Source organism: Mustelus asterias, chromosome 24, assembly GCF_964213995.1.
Source record: "Mustelus asterias chromosome 24, sMusAst1.hap1.1, whole genome shotgun sequence".
Classification (NCBI taxonomy): Eukaryota; Metazoa; Chordata; class Chondrichthyes; order Carcharhiniformes; family Triakidae; genus Mustelus; species Mustelus asterias.
Window position 1 is genome coordinate 39,986,718 of NC_135824.1, and position 18,878 is coordinate 40,005,595.

The 18,878-nt window shown below is 46.6% G+C and overlaps 1 protein-coding gene across 1 annotated transcript in view; it reads left to right on the forward strand.

The window, feature by feature from the left end:
• lrrk1 (leucine-rich repeat kinase 1) overlaps positions 1-18,878 on the forward strand; it is a 207,451-nt gene that overhangs the window by 102,290 nt on the left and 86,283 nt on the right. Inside the window, exons 16-17 of the mRNA XM_078241595.1 lie at positions 3,194-3,358; positions 10,099-10,271. Coding sequence (XP_078097721.1) covers positions 3,194-3,358; positions 10,099-10,271 — 338 coding nt within the window. The remainder of the gene's footprint in view (positions 1-3,193; positions 3,359-10,098; positions 10,272-18,878) is intronic.

An 18,878-nucleotide genomic window follows, 5' to 3' on the forward strand; every position in this document is an offset into this window, starting at 1 on the left:
GGGTGTGTTCTTTGGTCGGATCTGTGGGTAACTGTCTGTAGTGTTGTTCGTTGTTCAGTTGTCGATACACTTCTTTGCAGTAATCCGTTCTGTTCAGTATGACGATGGCCCCTCCTTTGTCTGCTGGTTTGATGACAATGTTGCGGTTGGTCTTGAGAGCGTGGATGGCGTTGCGTTGTGCGTGGGTGATGTTCGGTGCTGTCTTGTGAGTGCAGCTGATGAATTTGGTGTTGACGCACCTCCTGATGGCTTGGGCATACATGTCAAGTCGAGGGCAGCGGCCTTCCGGAGGAGTCCAATTCGACTCTTTCCTCTTCGGTTGCACTGCGGGTCTCTCTGTCTGCTGTTCCGGTTCATTAGCTGTCTCATTGTGTTCGCTGTTGGCCTCTTGGGGTTTGTGGAAGAACTCCCGCCGCCTCATTCGCCTGATGAATTCCTCTGTGTCCGCTGCGAGACTGATGGGGTCTATTTTGGTAGTGGGGCAAAAGTTGAGCCCTCGGCTGAGGACAATACACATCTCTTTAACCTGTGTTGAATGCTCCCTCCACCCACATTGTCTGTGCATTTAAGACCTGGCTGGCTGTAGAGATTTGCATTCTAATCAGTATTCTGTAATTTGATTTCTGTGTCTGTGCCCTGTTTGAGAACAGAGACCACTCCATCTGACGAAGGAGCATTGCTCCGAAAGCTTATGGTATTTGCTACCAAATAAACCTGTTGGACTTTAACCTGGTGTTGTGAGACTTCTTACTGTTCTTCCATTGAGCCAGTGTCTTATCCAATTTACTACCTCCCCATGTATACCCAGCGACTGAACCTTCCTAACTAACCTCCTATGAGAGACCTTGTCAAAGGCCTTGCTGAAATCCAGGTAGACAACATCCACCGCCTTCCCTTCATCCACTTTCCTGGTAACCTCCTCGAAAAACTCTAATAGATTGGTCAAACATGACCTACCACGCACAAAGCCATGTTGACTCTCCCTAATAAGTCCCTGTCTATCCAAATATTTGTAGATCCTATCCCTTATCACACCTTCCAATAACTTGCCCACCACCGACGTCAAACTTACTGGCCGATAATTTCCCGGATTTCTTTTGGAACCTTTTTTAAACAACGGAACAACATGAGCCACCCTCCAATCATCCGGCACCTCCCCCGTGAATACTGACATTTTAAATATGTCTGCCAGGGCCCCTGCAAGTTCAACACTAGCTTCCCTCAAGGTCCGTGGGAATACCCTGTCCGGTCCTGGGGATTTATCCACTCTGATTTGCCTCAAGACAGCGAGCACCTCCTCCCCTTTAATCTGTAAAGGTTCCATGGCCTCCCTACCAGTTTGCCCTATTTCCGTAGACTCCATGCCCGTTTCCTCAGTAAATACGGATGCAAAAAAACCATTTAGTATCTCCCCCATCTCTTTTGGTTCCATACACAGTGTACCACTCTGGTCTTCAAGAGGACCAATTTTATCCCTCACTATCCTTTTGCTCCTAACATACCTATAGAAGCTCTTTGGATTTTCCTTCACTCTGTCTGCCAAAGCAACCTCACGTCTTCTTTTAGCCCTCCTGATTTCCCTCTTAAGTAGCTTCTTGCACTTTTTATACTCCTCGAGCATCTATATCAATGATCTGGATGATAATGTGGTAAATTGGATCAGCAAGTTTGCTGATGATACAAAGATTGGAGGTGTAGTGGACAGTGAGGAAGGTTTTCAAAGCTTGCAGAGGGATTTGGACCAACTAGAAAAATGGACTGAAAAATGGCAAATGGAATTTAACGCAGACAAGTGTGAGATATTGCACTTTGGAAGGACAAACCAAAAATGCTTCACCTTCCCTTTGGTTTACCTTCAATCTGTGTCCCTCTGGTTACTGATTCCCCTGACCCTGCGAATACCTCCTCCTTATTTACTCGACCAAAAGCTTTCAGGGTTTTGAATACCTCTCATCAACCATCTCTACTATTAGAAGGGAAACCAAGGAGGTTGCGGGATTTTATTTGCCAAGCCTTGTTTAAACGCCTGCAGGCTGCAGGGATGTGGCAGTGGGAAGGGGGGTGTGCACAGTGACTGCCAACAGATAAAGGTCAGGCAGTCCATGGCCAACTTACTGGCGTCCTGTTAACTGGGGGACGGGAGGCCCACTCAAGGAGTGTCACACAGGAAGAGTGGGGGAGGGGACTCCGAGGCAGGTTAGGCTCTGATTTCCTGGGAATCCCAGAGCAACATTCCTGTTCCACCTGCCCAAACTGAGGAAAGTTTTAGACTAACAGGAAGCATCATTTCTGTCTGTCACTCAGTCTCTGCCAAGTGGGAAAGTGATGACGGTTTCCCCACTCCAGCCTCATTGAAATCCTATTGCATCATAGGATTTAAATGTTCATAAATTCATGGGGCCTCAACTCGCTTCAGGCAGTCTCTCCACCTGTCTGCAGATCCCTGCAGCTTTATATTCAGAGAGTTGGGATCTGATCAACATCTGCATTTTAACTGCACTCCTCCCCATCTCACCCTGTCTCCACCATTGGGGTGAGGTTAAAGTTCACCCCAGTGCTGCAGTGTTTTGTCCAAAACATCAACATTTGAAAATATCCAATTGGAAGAGAATGAGGGAAATGATGGGGGGGGGGGACACACGTCATTCCTTTGTATCCCATCCTTTCATCGAATTATTGAACCTCACAATGTCAGAGGAGGATATTTAGCCAACTGTGCCTGTGCCAGCTGTGTGAAAAAACCACCAATTTATCCCAATCCCTCACTAGGCCCCTTACAACCGCATAGCAAATTAATTAGGACAAATTTCCACTTTCATGTGGATAATAAAGTTCTTTTCTATTCTCAGATTACAGAATAATGGAAGAACATAGGTTTGCATAGGTTTAAGATGCGAGGGAGCAAGGTTTAAAGGAGATGTACGAGGCAGGTTTTTTACACAGAAGGTGGTGGGTGCCTGGAACTCGCTGCCAGGGAAGGTAGTGGAAGCAGATACGGTGGTGAGTTTTAAGGGGCGTCTTGACAAATACATGAATAGGATGGGAATAGAGGGATACGGTCCCTGAAAGGGTAGGGGGCTTTAGTTAAGTCGGGCAGCATGGTCGGCGCAGGCTTGGAGGGCTGAAGGGCCTGTTCCTGTGCTGTAATTTTCCTTGTTCTTTGTTCTAAGTGTTTTTATTCTGCATTGTACAGGTGGATTCAGTTGTGTTTAATGTGTGGGATGTGGGAGGAGCTGCCAGGATGTCGACAGTGAATCAGTCTTTTTTCACTGATAAAGCTCTCTACGTGGTGGTCTGGAACCTCGCTCTCGGAGAGGAAGCAGTTGCAAACCTGCAGTCATGGCTCCTGAACATTGAGGTAGGAAATGGACAAAGCCAAACTATGAAGGGCTCATCCTCCCAAGCACTAAATTCTTCAAACCTCCTCTTACTTATCCATTAGAGAGACGTCCAACAGCAAGACTGTTCTTAAACAGCATCAGTTCATAGAATCATAGAATCCCTACAGTGCAGAAGGAAGCCATTCGGTCCATCGAGTCAGCACCGACCACAATCCCACCCAGGCCCTATCCCCATAACCCCATACATTTACCCTAGCTAGTGCCCCTGACACTAAGGGGCAATTTAGCATGCCCAATCCACCTAACCCGCGCATCTTTGGGGTGTGGGAGGAAACTGGAGCACCTGGAGGAAACCCACCCAGACACGAGGAGAGCGTGCAAACTCCACATAGACAGTGACCCAAGCCAGGAATCGAACCCAGGTCCCTGGAGCTGTGAAGCAGCAGTGCTAACCACTGTGCTACCGTGCCCTCTGTTCCATGATACTCCCTAAGGTCCTACCATTCACCGTGAAAGTCCTACCTTGATTTGACTTTCCAAAATGCAACACCTCACACTTAACTGTGTTGAACTCCATTTGCCATTTCTCGGCCCACTTCGCAGCTGATCAAGATCCTGCTGCAATTTTTGATAACCTTCCTCACTGTCTACAACACCACCTATTTTAGTGTCATCTGCAAACTTACTGATCATGCCTTGTACTTTCTCATCCAAATCGTTGATATAGATAACAAACAGCAATGGGCCCAGCACTGACCCCTGAGTCACACCATTAGTCATTGGTCTCCAATCCAACAAGCATCCTTCCACCATTACCCTCTGCTTTCTGTCATCAAGCCAAGTGTGTATCCAATTTGCACACTCTCTCTGGATTCTATGTGATCTAACCTTCCACAGCAACCTAACTTGTGGAACTTGGGACATGGGCATTGCTGGCTGGCCATTTATTGCCCGTCCCTAGTTGCCCTTGAAAAGGTGGTGGTGAGCTGCTTTCATGAATCGCTGTAGTCTGTGCTGTGGGTTGACCCACAATGCCATTGGGGAAGAATTCCAGGATGTTGACTCAACGACTGCGAAGGAACGGCAAGTCAGGATGGTGAGTGACTTGGAGGGGAGCTTGCAGGTAGTGGTGTTCCCATGTATCTGCTGCCCTTGTCCTTCTAGATGGAAGTGGTCATGGGTTTGGAAGGTGCTGTCTAAGAATCTTTGGTGAATTGCTGCAGTGCATCTTGTAGATAGTACACACGCTGCTACTGAGCGTCGGTGGAGGGAATGAATGTTTGTGGATGTGGCGCCAATCAAGTGGACTGCTTTGTCCTGGATGGTGTCAAGCTTGAGTGTTGTTGGAGCTGCACCCATCCAGTCAAGTGGGGAGTATTTCATTACATTCCTGATTTGTGTCTTGTAGATGGTGGATAGGCTTTGGGGAGTCAGGAGATGAGTTACTCGCCGCAGTATTCCTAGCCTCTGACCTGCTCTTGTAGCCACTGTGTTTATGTGGTGAGTCCAGTTGAGTTTCTCGTCAATGGTAACCCCAAGAATGTTGAGGGATTCGGTGATGGTAACACCGTTGAATGTCATGGGGCAGTGGTTAGAGTGTCTCTTGTTGGTGATGGTGATTGCCTGGCATTTGTGTGGTGCAAATGTTACTTGCCATCTGTCAGCCCAAGCCTGGATATTTTCCAGACCTGGTTGCATTTGAATATGGACTACTTCAGTATCTGAGGAGCCGCGAATGGTGCTGAACATTGTGCAATCATTGGTGAACATCCCCACTTCTGACCTTATGACAGATGAAAGGTCAGACTGTTGTTTTACTTTCAGTTTTGTGCTTGATAGAGAGCAGCTCTCCATTAAAACCTGTGGTGTTTTAGTTTGAATCCTTATGTGCAAACACATTCTTTTCTTTCTATGTAAAACCCACAGCTGCTAACATAGGACATTGCAGAAAGAAACATGGTGGTGAGTTGGGATTTTGTTTCATCGAGAACTTCGAGAAAAGGTCCTAAGTAGCAGGAAAAAAAATTGTGGGTCCTCATGGAATCATAGACTAGCTAAGGTGCAGAAAGAGGACATTTGGACCATCGAGTGTACACCGACTCAGCATCTCACCCAGGCTCACTTCCCACCCTATTCCCATAACTCCATGTATTTATCCCACTAATCCCAAGTCACTAGTGCCTGCAAGAGAAATGATGGTCAATTAGGAACCATGGGTCCTTTCAATGAAGAAAATGAATCATGTAGTTCCGAGCATTTTCTGTTCTTTGTACAAGCAAATGAGCCTCACATCTGTGGTGCGTAAGTTGTTGGAAGGTGTTTTGAGAGACAGGATCTACAGGCATTTAGAGGCGCAAGGACTGATTAGGGACAGTCAACATGGCTTTGAGTGGAAAATCATGTCTCACAAATTTGATTGCGTTTTTTGAAAGAGTAACCAAGAAGGTAGATGAGGGCAATGCAGTTGATGTTGTCTACATGGATAAGGTACCGCATAAAGTTAAATCTCACGGGATCCAGGGTGACGTACAAAATTGGCTTGATGACAGAAGCCAGAGAGTGGTTGTAGAGGGTTGTTTTTCAAACTGGAGACCTGTGACCAGCGGTGTGCCTCAGGGATCAGTGCTGGGTCCACTGTTATTTGTCATTTATATTAATGATTTGGATGAGAATATAGGAGGCATGGTTAGTAAGTTTGCAGACGACACCAGGATTGGTGGCATAGTGGACAGTGAAGAAGGTTATCTCGGATTGCAACGGGATCTTGATCAATTGGGCCAGTGGGCTGACGAATGGCAGACGGAGTTTAATTTAGATAAATGTGAGGTGATACATTTTGGTAGATTGAACCAGGGTAGGACTTACTCCGTTAACAGTAGGGCGTTGGGGAGAGTTACAGAACAAAGAGATCTAGGGGTACATGTTCATAGCTCCTTAAAAATGGAGTCACAGGTGGACAGAGTGGTGAAGAAGGCATTCAGCATGCTTGGTTTCATTGGTCAGAACATTGAATACAGGAGTTGGGACGTCTTGTTGAAGTTGTACAAGACATTGGTAAGGCCACACTTGGAATACTGTGTACAGTTCACCCTATTATAGAAAGGATATTATTAAACTAGAAAGAGTACAGAAGAGATTTACTAGGATGCTACCAGGACGTGATGGTTTGAGTTATAAGGAGAGGCTGGATAGACTGGGACTTTTTTTTCTGGAGTGTAGAAGGCTGAGGGGTGATCTTGTAGAGGTCCATAAAATAATGAGGGGCATAGATCAGCTAGATGGTCAATATCTTTTCCCAAAGGTAGGAGAGTCTAAAACTAGAGGGCATAGGTTTAAGGTGAGAGGGGAGAGATACAAAAGTGTCCAGAGGGGCAATTTTTTCGCACAGAGGGTGGTGAGTGTCTGGAACAAGCTGCCAGAGGTAGTAGTAGAGGCGGGTACAATTTTGTCTTTTAAAAAGCATTTAGACAGTTACATGGGTAAGATGGGTATAGAGGGAGATGGGCCAAATGCAGGCAATTGGGACGGGCTTCGGGGTTTAAAAAAAAGGGCAGCATGGACAAAAGTTGAGCCGAAGGTTCTTTTTCCATGCTGTAAGCCTCTATGACTCTAAATAAAGTTGCAAACGAGTTGTTCGTTCCAGTTTTTCTCAGTACAATAGGATGTAAACTATACAATTTACTCCTGAACTTGGTTCATCCAGCAAAGCTGGAAACCAAAGCTTACGATGACTTGACAGGGATCTTGAAGAGTGTTAGTCTCCAAAGCCACTGATCATTGTGGAACAGTTCAGGTTCCACCAAAGGCATCAAGTGGAAGGTGAAAGATTTACAGTTTTTGTCAACCTTAAAAAGGCTGGCACAACATTGTGAGTTTGGTGAGTTATTAGAAGATATTCTTTGAGATCGCCTAGTTTGTGGTTTCCAATGAAGCTATCCAAAGAAGATTGCTTACTGAACATGCTTTGACTTTAAAGACAGCAATAGAAATCGTAATGTCAATCGTAAAGCTAAAAAGGCTTCACAATTTGGTACAGGAATGAAGATCCGCAAGTTGGGAATTGCCCATAAGTCAAAACAGCAACAAGTATGACACAAATGTGCCAAAATGGGTCTTTCAGCGAGTGAACACTAGAGCAAGGATAGTCAATGCAAAAATGGGTCATATTGCAAAAGCTTGTTGAGAGCCATAGAATCTCTGCAGTGCAGAAGGAGGCTATCTCATCCAGGAGTATGCACCAACTCTCTGAAAGTGCATCTTACCCAGGCAACCCCACTCATCCCCAAAACCCCACGCATTTACCATGGCTAATCCCCTTAGCCATCTTTGGACACTAAGATGCAATTTACCATGGCCGATCCACCAAAACTGCACATTTTTAGACTGTAGGAGGAAACTGGAGCATCCGGAGGGAACCCACGCAGACACGGGATGAATGTGCAAACTCCACACAAGACTGGAATCGAACGCGGGTCCCTGGTGTTGTGAGGCAGCCAATTCTTGCATAACTATTCTTGCTAACCACTGTGCCGCCATGCCCCCAAAACACCAAGAATACTCAGAAGCAGAAGAACAAATTGAATTCTACAAAAATAATTTACAACGTGGAAGAAAGTAATTATGACTGTGAAGAAGAGAATGTCCAGAAATATGATGCAGAGCTCCAATTAAATGTCTTATCCATACAGGGTGAATCACAGAGATACTGGGTGATTCTGAAGTTGAGTGGACATCTGTTAGGATAGTTGTTTACACTGATGCTGCTGTGGCTTTAATTCCTGAGACTACATACCAACAAAAGCTGAAACATCTTCCTTTACAAACAGCTGATGTGATTTTAAGGATATACATGGAAGAGATTGTGCTGTCAAAAGGTTACATCATGGTAAACGTAAGAGTTGAGTGGACAAACAGCGGAGTTGCCTCTCCGTGTGGTCTGTGGTAATTTTCCAACTCTATTTGGGAGATCATGGTTGGTGAAGATAAAGCTTAACTGGAGCACTGTAACAGACTGTAGTCAATGACAAAACAGAGACAGACCTACAACGGGTTCTGGATAAATACAAGAGTGTTTTCAAAAAGACACTTGGCTCAATGTTGGGAGTTCAAGTAAAACTCACGATAAAGCCAAATAGTCAACCAAAATATCTCAAAGCAAGAGCAGTGCCAGATGCAATTTATCCCAAGGTCAAAGAAGAATTAGTATGACTTACAGGACTGACTGGGCTACTCCTGTTGTACCTGTCATGAAACCATTTGTTTCAGTTTGTATTTGTGGTGATTTTAAAACAACCATAGATCCAGTGTTTGTGTGTTAAACAATATCCACTTCCTTTAATTGAAGATTTGTTTGCTGGGTTATCAGGTGGGCAGAAATTCAGCAAGATTGATCTTTCACAAACATACTTACAGATAAATGCAGCATGTAAATGAATCATAACCATTATTTATCATTGTTACTCATAACAATCTTTTTCATTATAAAACGTTACCTTTTGGAATAGCGTCTGCACCGGCCCTATTCCAGAGATAGATGGATCAGATTTTAAGTGGCCTCTCTGGTGTACACACTCTAATCTGCAGCAATCTTCTTCTTGTCTCTCATACCCCTCATCCAGCACTTCTGTATCTCTACGTGACTAATACAGCCTTGGCCACGAACACCGCAGATACAGAAATTCACTGGCACCTTTTTCTGATCAAGACTTACGACAGCACCAAGAATCTCCTCCCTTTTTGATTTTGATGGAACCAGCATGCACTTCTCCAGTACACTATTAACATTCAGGGCTATGGGCCAAGTGCTGACAGATGGGATTAGGTGGGAGTTCAGGTGTTTCTAATGTGTCGGTGTGGACTCGATGGGCCAAAGGGCCGCCTCTGCGCTGTGTGGTTCTATGATTCTTTTAGCGCTCTCAATCAGTGAGCTCTGTTTCTTCAGTGAGCTCTGTGACTATCCATGAAGCAGGTTTTCAATAGTTCATTTAACTCAATAACATCCTGCTGCATATCCCCTTGTATACGTTTCTGACACAGTGTGAGGGTCCGTGTGTCATCCACAACACTCTGCAAGTGGAAAATATTCCTAAACTTGGCTTCCTAATGAAGTTAGTTAAGGCCCGTCAGTTCCCAACAGCTAACAATCCAGATGCCATGTGTGTGTGTTTGACTGCCTCTCTTTTTGGGTATATGTGCTACCTCTGTTTGTGTCTCTCGTGGTCTTTCTCTCTCTCAATCAATCTCTGGTTCTCTGACTTTCACTCTCTCCCTCTCTCTCTTCCCCCTGTCTTTCTCTCTCCCTCTCCTTCCCCTCCCTCCACATCTTTCTTTCTCCCACTCTTCCCCTCTCTCTGTACTCCTCTCTCTTTCTTCCCCCCTTCACTTTTCCCCTTATCTCTCTCTCTCTCTTCCTCCTCATTCCCTCCTCCCTCTCTCCATTCTTTCTCTTTCTGTCTCCCTATCTTTCTCTCCCTCTCACTCACTCTCTCTCACCCCCTTTCTCTCTCCCTCTCTTTTTCTCTCCCTCTGCCTCTCACTCCCCTCTCTCTTCCTCCCGCTCTCCCCCCATCCTCGTATCCCCCTTCCCTCTGCTTCCCGATCTCTGTCTTGCTCCCTCTCTTTTAATTCCACATGATCTTTTTACATATGGATTTTTGCTTTTTCATCTTTCTGGGAAATATTGTTTAATAAATACAAAAAATGAACCAATTGAATCGGAAGTGGGTTTGCAAAGATTTTTTGTTGTGTTTTGTTTCAGGCGAAATCTCCAAATGCTACAGTGATTGTTGTTGGAACCCACCTGGATTTAATTGACACAAAGTTCCGCACAGAGAGAATTGCGACACTCCGAGCCTACGTCTTGGCGCTGTGTCGCTCTCCATCTGGCCCCCGAGCGACTGGCTATCCTGACATCAGCTGCCGGAATTTACAGTGAGTGTCCATTCAAGGAGTTTGATTTTGGTCAGCTGTGTAATCTTCAATGTTTTTCCATTCCAGATGTTGCCTTCTCCTGATGCTGTTGAGAAGCAGTAAGTAGAGATGTGTAAATACAGAGGTTGTAAATGTTTGCCAGTGTCAGGATTCCTGTTGCTGTTACTGGTTCTGGACCTGTAGCCAACTGTTGTCCTTGTGTGATTTCAGTGATTGTCGAGTTGTTGTTTTTGGTGTATTTTCACTTTGGCAAAGTGAAGGATATCAGTGCTTTGGAGTTCAAAACCCTATGCAACTTTTCCACAGAATTCAACATCAGATTCTCGCAGTCTAGGCCTCAACACGAAATTGAACCCCCTCATTGCACCAGACAATAGATTCAACCCTAAACCTTACCTAAATCTAACAATATATTCAACCCTAAACCTAGTCCTAACCCTAACCATGTATTCAACCCTGACCCTAACAAAGGTTCAGTATGTCTGATCCTGGGTCCCCACCCCAGTTGTATGTGTGGCAGCTGTGAGTGTATTTGGCGATCAGCATGGAGCAGAAGGTTCTGTTGGAGATCCTTGTCTCTGATCAACTAGTAGTGATGTTGTGTACGATTCATGCAGGCAGCTGAAATAAAAATCCTCCATTGCTTTAATTGGGATCGACCTTTAATAATATTTCCAAAGTAAGAAATGGTGTAAAACTAGTTCTAATGTTGAATTTTAAAAGCACAGTGTATTACACAAGTATAGAGACGTCACTGAGACAGTGGGCACTGAAAATACTGATAAATACAATAATGTGATCACAAAGTGAAAACATAGAATGGAAACAGGCCATTCGGGCTCACCACTCCATGTTGGTGTTTCTCCCACGTAAGTAAATTGTTCCAATAATATTTAAGGTCCTTGTCCTTTCATCCTCATTATCTTCATCCGCCTTTCCAATATTGACATAGTTTCTGACTCACTCACCTTCTCAGACTGACAAGATGTCTCCTGCCTTTGGTTTCAAATCTCTTACCGATCTTGAACCTATGGCACTCATCTAGTGGAAATGGCTTGCTTCTATCTCCATAATCCCATCTAAAGAACCATGGAATTTCTACAGTGCAGAAAGAAGCCATACGGCCCTTCACGTCTGCACCAACTCTTCACTCAGGCCCAGGCCCAACCCCTCAGACCTATCCCCATGACCCTGAGCATTTACCATGGACAATCCAACTAACCTACACATCTTTGGGCACTCGGAACAATTTACCATTACCAATCCACTTGAATGAAATATCCATCACTCCATCTCTCCGAGTGAGATATAGGGCCCGATTTTACCGTCAAGTTGCGCTTGTTTTCGGGCACGAAAACTTGGTAAAGTCGGGCGTGAGAAGATCTACGCCCTCCCCCTCCGCGCCGGTTCCCCCTTTACCAAGGCCCGAAAATGGCCGGGATCGGGACCGCGCCCGAAATGGACGCGACGGCCATTTAAATGCATTTGAATGCATTTAAATTGAATTAATGGGCTGCACTTCCCTCTTTACCACGGCGTTCGCCAATCCAGAATCAGTGCAAAACAGACATGCTCCATGAAAGTCCAATTCGGGCGTTCCATCAGTGAGGGTTAGTGAGGAGGTAAGTGTATAGCATCCGACAGCTCTCTGCTGCTCACTGATGTCCTTTTGTTGTGGCCATTTTCTGTCTCGGGTCAGTGGGAGCTCTGTGAGTGTGTGGTGGGGATGGGGGAGCTGTTGCTCAGCAAGATCTCCGATGTCTGACTTGCAGCACGGACCCGGGTCTCAGCACTGACCTCGGGTCTTGCGGTGCTGCTGGGTCCTAGTGCACTCAGCTCACTTCCAGCTGAAGGATGTGCGCAAAGCCCTTGCAAATTGCACTGCTGCAGCCTCTCAACTTTGCAAGGATCTGTGATTGTGGGGAGCATGTGGCTGGGGCAATTGGGGGGGGCCTGTGACTGTTGATGACACAAGGGGCAAGCAACATTCCTTAACCTCTACACGTGCTCCTCCCCCCCGACCTTCACAGTGATGAGATGGCTTTTGCGATGCAACCAATCGATCTTGCTGTTCTTTTGGTTGCTGCTGGAGCTGAGGAGGGGGAGCTGGAGGAAGATTTGTGGGCACAGGAGGCCCGGGCCTTACCACTCGCAGGAGTAGAGGGAGATGACCACCAGAGGCAGGAGGTGGCCACCATTCACCCAGAGGGGGGGCACAGGAGAAGGAGCAAGCAGAGACCCCGGCAGTTCCGTGCACGAGTGTCATTTGAACAGATGTCGGACACCATGTGTCCCGACGTCTCCGTCTCCGAAAGGAGACAGTGCAACACCTGTGCCCCTGTTGCAGGACCTGGCACCTCGGGGCGGGGGCGCACCCACTCTCAGTGGCTGTCAAATTGACGGCTGCTCTGAACTTTTATGCGACTGGATCCTTCCAGACCCCTAGCGGAGACGTCTGTGGCATCTCCCAATCAGCCGTGCACACCTGTATCAAGCAGGTCACAGAAGCCCTGTGTGTCCGGGCTGGGCAGTACATCAAATTCAACCTGGTCCAGGCCCATCAGGAAGCCTAGGCTGCAGAGTTCACAGACATTGCGGGGATTCCTAACATTCAGGGGGCCGTCGATTACACGCACCCTCAAGGCCCACCTATAGAATCTGCAGAGATTCATCAACAGGAAGGGGTACCATTCCCTGAATGGTCAACTCGTGTGCGACCATAACATGAACATTATGTATGTCTGCGCAAGACATCCAGGTAGTGTGCAGGACAGTTTCATTGTCAGGAGCTCGGACATCCCAGAGGCATCTGAGGAGGAGCCCAGGCTGCGGTGGTGGCTTGTGGGTAATATGGGTTACCCACGTTGGACATGGCTGATGACAACCGTGCGGAGACCTGTCTAGAGTCAATGAGGTTTACAGCATGGAAACAGGCCCTTCGGCCCAACTTGTCCATGCCGCCCTTTGTTTTTAAACACTGAAGCTAGTCCCAATTGCCTGCATTTGGCCCATATCCCTCTATACCCATCGTACCCATGTAACTGTCTAAACGCTTTTTAAAAGACAAAATTGTACCCGCCTCTACTACTACCTCTGGCAGCTTGTTCCAGACACTCACCACCCTCTGTGTGAAAAAATTGCCCCTCTGGACACTTTTGTATCTCTCCTCTCTCACCTTAAACCTATGCCCTCTAGTTTTAGACTCCCCTACCATTGGGAAAAGATATTGACTATCTAGCTGATCTGTGCCCCTCATTATTTTATAGACCTCTATAAGACCTCAGCCTTCTATGCTCCAGAGAAAAACGTCGCAGTCTACCCAGCTTCTCCTTATATCTCAAACCATCACGTCCCGGTAGCATCCTAGTAAATCTCTTCTGCACTCTTTCTTGTTTAGTAATATATTTTCTATAATAGGGTGACCAGAACTGTACAGAGTATTCCAAGTGTGGCCTTACCAATGTCTTGTACGACTTCAACAAGGCGTCCCAACTCCTGTATTCAATGTTCTGACCAATGAAACCAAGCATGCTGAATGCCTTCTTCACCACTCCGTCCATCTGTGACTCCACTTTCAAGGAGCTATGACCTGTACCCCTAGATCTCTTTGATCTGTAACTCTCCCCAAAACCCTACCATTAACTGAGTAAGTCCTGCCCTGGTTAAATCTACCAAAATGCATCGTCTCACATTTATCTAAATTAAACTATATCTGTCACTCGTCACTGGCCCAATTGATCAAGATCCCGTTGCAATCCGAGATAACCTTCTTCACTGTACATTATGCCACCAATCTTGGTGAGATCTGCAAACTTACTAACCATGCCTCCTATATTCTCATCCAAATCATTAATATAGATGACAAATAACAGTGGACCCAGCACTGATCCCTGAGGCACACCGCTGGTCACATGCCTCCAGTTTGAAAAACATTTGATAGAATTTTTTGAGGAGGTAACTAAGTGTGTTGATGAAGGTAGGGCAGTTGATGTCATATACATGGATTTTAGTAAGGCGTTTGATAAGGTCCCCCATGGTCGGCTTATGATGAAAGTGAGGAGGTGTGGGATAGAAGGGAAGTTGGCCGATTGGATAGGTAACTGGCTGTCTGATCGAAGACGGAGGGTGGTGGTGGATGGAAAATTTTCGGATTGGAGGCAGGTTGCTAGCAGAGTGCCACAGGGATCAATGCTTGGTCCTCTGCTCTTTGTGATTTTTATTAATGACTTAGAGGAGGGGGCTGAAGGGTGGATCAGTAAATTTGCTGATGACACCAAGATTGGTGGAGTAGTGGATGAGGTGGAGGGCTGTTGTAGGCTGCAAAGCGACATAGATAGGATGCAAAGCTGGGCTGAAAAATGGCAAATGGAGTTTAACCCTGATAAATGTGAGGTGATTCATTTTGGTAGGACTAATTTAAATGTGGATTACAGGGTCAAAGGTAGGGTTCTGAAGACTGTGGAGGAACAGAGAGATCTTGGGGTCCATATCCACAGATCTCTAAAGGTTGCCACTCAAGTGGATAGAGCTGTGAAGAAGGCCTATAGTGTGTTAGCTTTTATTAACAGGGGGTTTGAGTTTAAGAGCCGTGGGGTTATGCTGCAACTGTACAGGACCTTGGTGAGACCACATTTGGAATATTGTGTGCAGTTCTGGTCACCTCACTATAAGAAGGATGTGGAAGCGCTGGAAAGAGTGCAGAGGAGATTTGCCAGGATGCTGCCTGGTTTGGAGGGTAGGTCTTATGAGGAAAGGTTGAGGGAGCTAGGGCTGTTCTCTCTGGAGCGGAGGAGGCTGAGGGGAGACTTAATAGAGGTTTATAAAATGATGAAGGGGATAGATAGAGTGAACGTTCAAAGACTAGTTCCTCGGGTGGATGGGGCTATAACAAGGGGGCATAACTATAGGGTTCGTGGTGGGAGATATAGGAAGGATATCAGAGGTAGGTTCTTTACGCAGAGAGTGGTTGGGGTGTGGAATGGACTGCCTGCAGTGATAGTGGAGTCAGACACTTTAGGAACATTTAAGCGGTTATTGGATAGGCACATGGAGCACACCAGGTTGATAGGGAGTGGGATAGCTTGATCTTGGTTTCAGATAAAGCTCGGCACAACATCGTGGGCCGAAGGCCTGTTCTGTGCTGTACTGTTCTATGTTCTATGTTCTATCTCTCTACAACCACCCTCTGGCTTCTGTCAAGGAGCCAATTTTGTATCCATTTAGCCACCTCACCCTGGATCCCGTGAGATTTAACCTTATGCAACAACCTACCATGCGGTACCTTATCAATGGCCTTGCTAAAGTCCATGTCGACAACATCAACTGCACTGCCCTGATCTACCTTCTTGGTTACCCCATCAAAGAACTCAATCAAATTTGTGAGACATGATTTTCCACTCACAAAGCCATGCTGACTGGCCCTAATCAGTACTTGCGTCTCTAAATGCCCCTAGATCCTGTCACTTAAAATACCTTCCAACAACTTACCCACCACAAATGTGAGGCTCACTGGCCTGTGGTTCCCAGGCTTTTCTCTGCAGTTCTTTTTAAACAAAGACACAACATTTGCCACTCTCCAATCTTCAGGCACCTCACCCGTGACTATCGATGATTCAAATATCTCTGCTAGGGGACCCGCAATTTCCTCCCTAGCCTCCCACAATATCCTGGGATATACCTCATCAGGTCCCGGGGATTTATCTATCTTGATGCGCTTTAAGACTTGCAGCACCTCCTCTGTAATATGTACACTCCTCAAGGCATCCCTATTTGTTTCCCCAAGTTCCCTAACATCATTCCTTTTCTCAACAGTAAATACTGATGAGAAATATTCATTTAGGATCTCACCCATCTCTTGTGGATCCGCACATAGATGACCTTGTTGATCCTGAAGAGGCCCTACTCTCTCCCTAATTACTCTTTTGCCCTTTATGTATTTGTAGAAGCTCTTTGGATTCTCCTTCGCCTTATCTGCCAAAGCAATCTCGTGTCACCTTTTTGCCCTCCTGATTTCTCTCTTAATTCTACTGCTATACCCCCTATACTCTTCAAGGGAGTCATTTGATCCCAGCTGCCTCTGCATGTCATATGCCTCCTTCTTCTTGACCAGGACGTCAATATCCCAAGTCATCCAGGGTTCCCTACTTCTGCCAGCCTTGCCCTTCACTCTAAGAGGAATGTGCTTACCCTGTACCCTGGTTAACACACTTTTGAAAGCTCCCACTTACCAAGCGTCCCTTTACCTTCCCACAGACACCCCAAATTAACTTTTGAAAGTTTCTGCCTGATACCATCAAAACTGGCCTTGCCCCAATTTAGAATTTTAACTTTTGAGTCAGACCTACCATTCTCCATAGCTATCTTAAAACTAATAGAATTATGGTCACTGGTCCCAAAGTGATCCCTCACTAACACTTCTGTCACCTGCCCTTCCTTATTTCCCAAGAGGAGGTCAAGTTTTGCCCCCTCTCTCGTCGGGCCATCCACATACTGAATGAGAAATTCCTCCTGAATACACTCAACAAATTTCTCTCCATCCAACCCTCTAACACTATGGCTGTCCCAGTCAATGTTGAGAAAGTTAAAATCCCCGACTATTACCACCCTATTTTTCTTGGAGCTATCTGTAATCTCCTTACATATTTGCTCCTCAATTTCCTGCTGACTATTTGGGGGCGATAGTACAACCCTATCAAAGTGATTTCCCCCTCATTTCTCAGTTCTACCCAAATAGACAGTGGCTGAACCCTTGGATATATCCCCTCTCAGTACGGCTGTGATGTTTTCCCTAATCAAAAGTGCAACTCCCCCTCCTCTCTTCCCTCCTGTTCTATCTTTCCTATAGCATCTGTACCCTGGAACATTGAGCTGCCAGTCCTGTCCCTCCCTTAGCAATGTTTCTGTAATTGCTACAATATCCCAGTCCCATGTTCCCATCCATGCCCTGAGTTCATCTGCCTTGCCCGTCAGGCCTCTTGCATTGAAATAAATGCAGTTTAATCTGGACTTCCCTTGCTCTCTGTCCTGCTTTTGCCTGGTCTGTCTGGTACTAGGATTACTGACACTGCCTTTACTACTTAATGTGCTCTCCTTAACTTCCATGCTGTCCTCCACCTTCTCTTCTGTCTCCCTACTGCTTTGGATCCCACCCCCCTGCCAAACTTGTTTGAACCCTCCCAAGTGGCTCTAGCAAATCTCCCCGCCAGGATGTTAGTCCCCTTCCAGTTCAGGTGTCACCCATCCCTCTTGAACAGGTCACCCCTGCCCCAGAAAAGATCCCAGTGATCCAAAAATCTAAATCCCTGCCCCCTGCACCATCTCTCAAGCCACGCATTCATCTGCCTAATCCTCCTATTCATACTCTCACTAGTACGTGGCACCAGTAGTAGTCCAGAAATTACTACCTTCGAGGTCCTGCACTTTAGCCTTCTGCCTAACTCGCTATATTCACACTTCAGGACCTCATCCCTTTTCCTACCTATGTCATTGGTACCATTACGTACAACGACCTCTGGCTGCTCACCCTCCCCCTTAAGAAAGTCCTGCAACCGCTCAGAGACGTCCTTGACCCTGGCATCATCTGAGGCGGAGACCCACTATAATGAGGCTCATGTTGCCACCCGCGCAATAGTGGAGAGGTGCATTGGGCGACTCAAAATGCGATTCCATTGCCTGGACCAATCTGGTGGGACCCTACAATACAGCCCAGTGATGACTTCCTGCATTGTGGTTGTGTGCTGTGCCTTGCACAATCTGGCTCTACAGAGAGGTGACCTATTGGAGGGGGAGGAAGATGTGGAGGCTCAACAGCCGGGCTTCACTGGGGAGGATGACCAGCAGGAGGAGGAGGAGGAGAAGGAAGGTGAGGAAGAGCATGCTGAGGAAGACCAACCAGGCGCTGGAGGGCTGGCAGCCCAAATGAGGCTTGCGAGGGTGGCAAGGGAGGCCCTGATCACCAGGCGGTTCACTCACTAGGGGTTTGTGTCTGTGGGTTCCATGCCCCCCCCCCCCCCCCCCCCCCGGCAATTCCTTTTATATCCTGCAACATTGTCACACCAGAGTGGTGGGCCTGGGTATTCTGTGTTAGCAAGTTTTTTGGCAGGCAGGAGGGTGATGACGACTCATTAAGCACCATTATGATGATGCCCTGGTGCAAACTAGTCTGTCTCCTACATGAGCTCCGCATGCACGCTGGCACCTGGGCCCACGTCTGTGTCGTGGGTAAGGGATCTGAAGCCTGCATACAGGGCCCCGGGGCGGGTGGGGTGGGGGATGGGAGGGAATCGCTCGTGGGTTCTCGGGAACCAATGGCTTCCTTTTCTCAGTGACACAGCATTGAGGGGCTCCCCAACTGACATCAACATGAAGCATCCCTCCGGCGATCATCAATGGAAGAGGATTCCTATTCGAGACAAATCTGAGACAAATTAGTCATAGGTGGGAAAAACATTTAATTGCAATAAAGATGTTTAAATAAGGCGTTCTAACATAAAAACTTGCGAACAGAAAACATTAAGGTGCTTAAAGATCTATCTAACTAGTGCAGCCCTTCACCCGCACCATCTCAGTGCAACGACGACTTCATAACCTTACCTGGCCAACCACTAC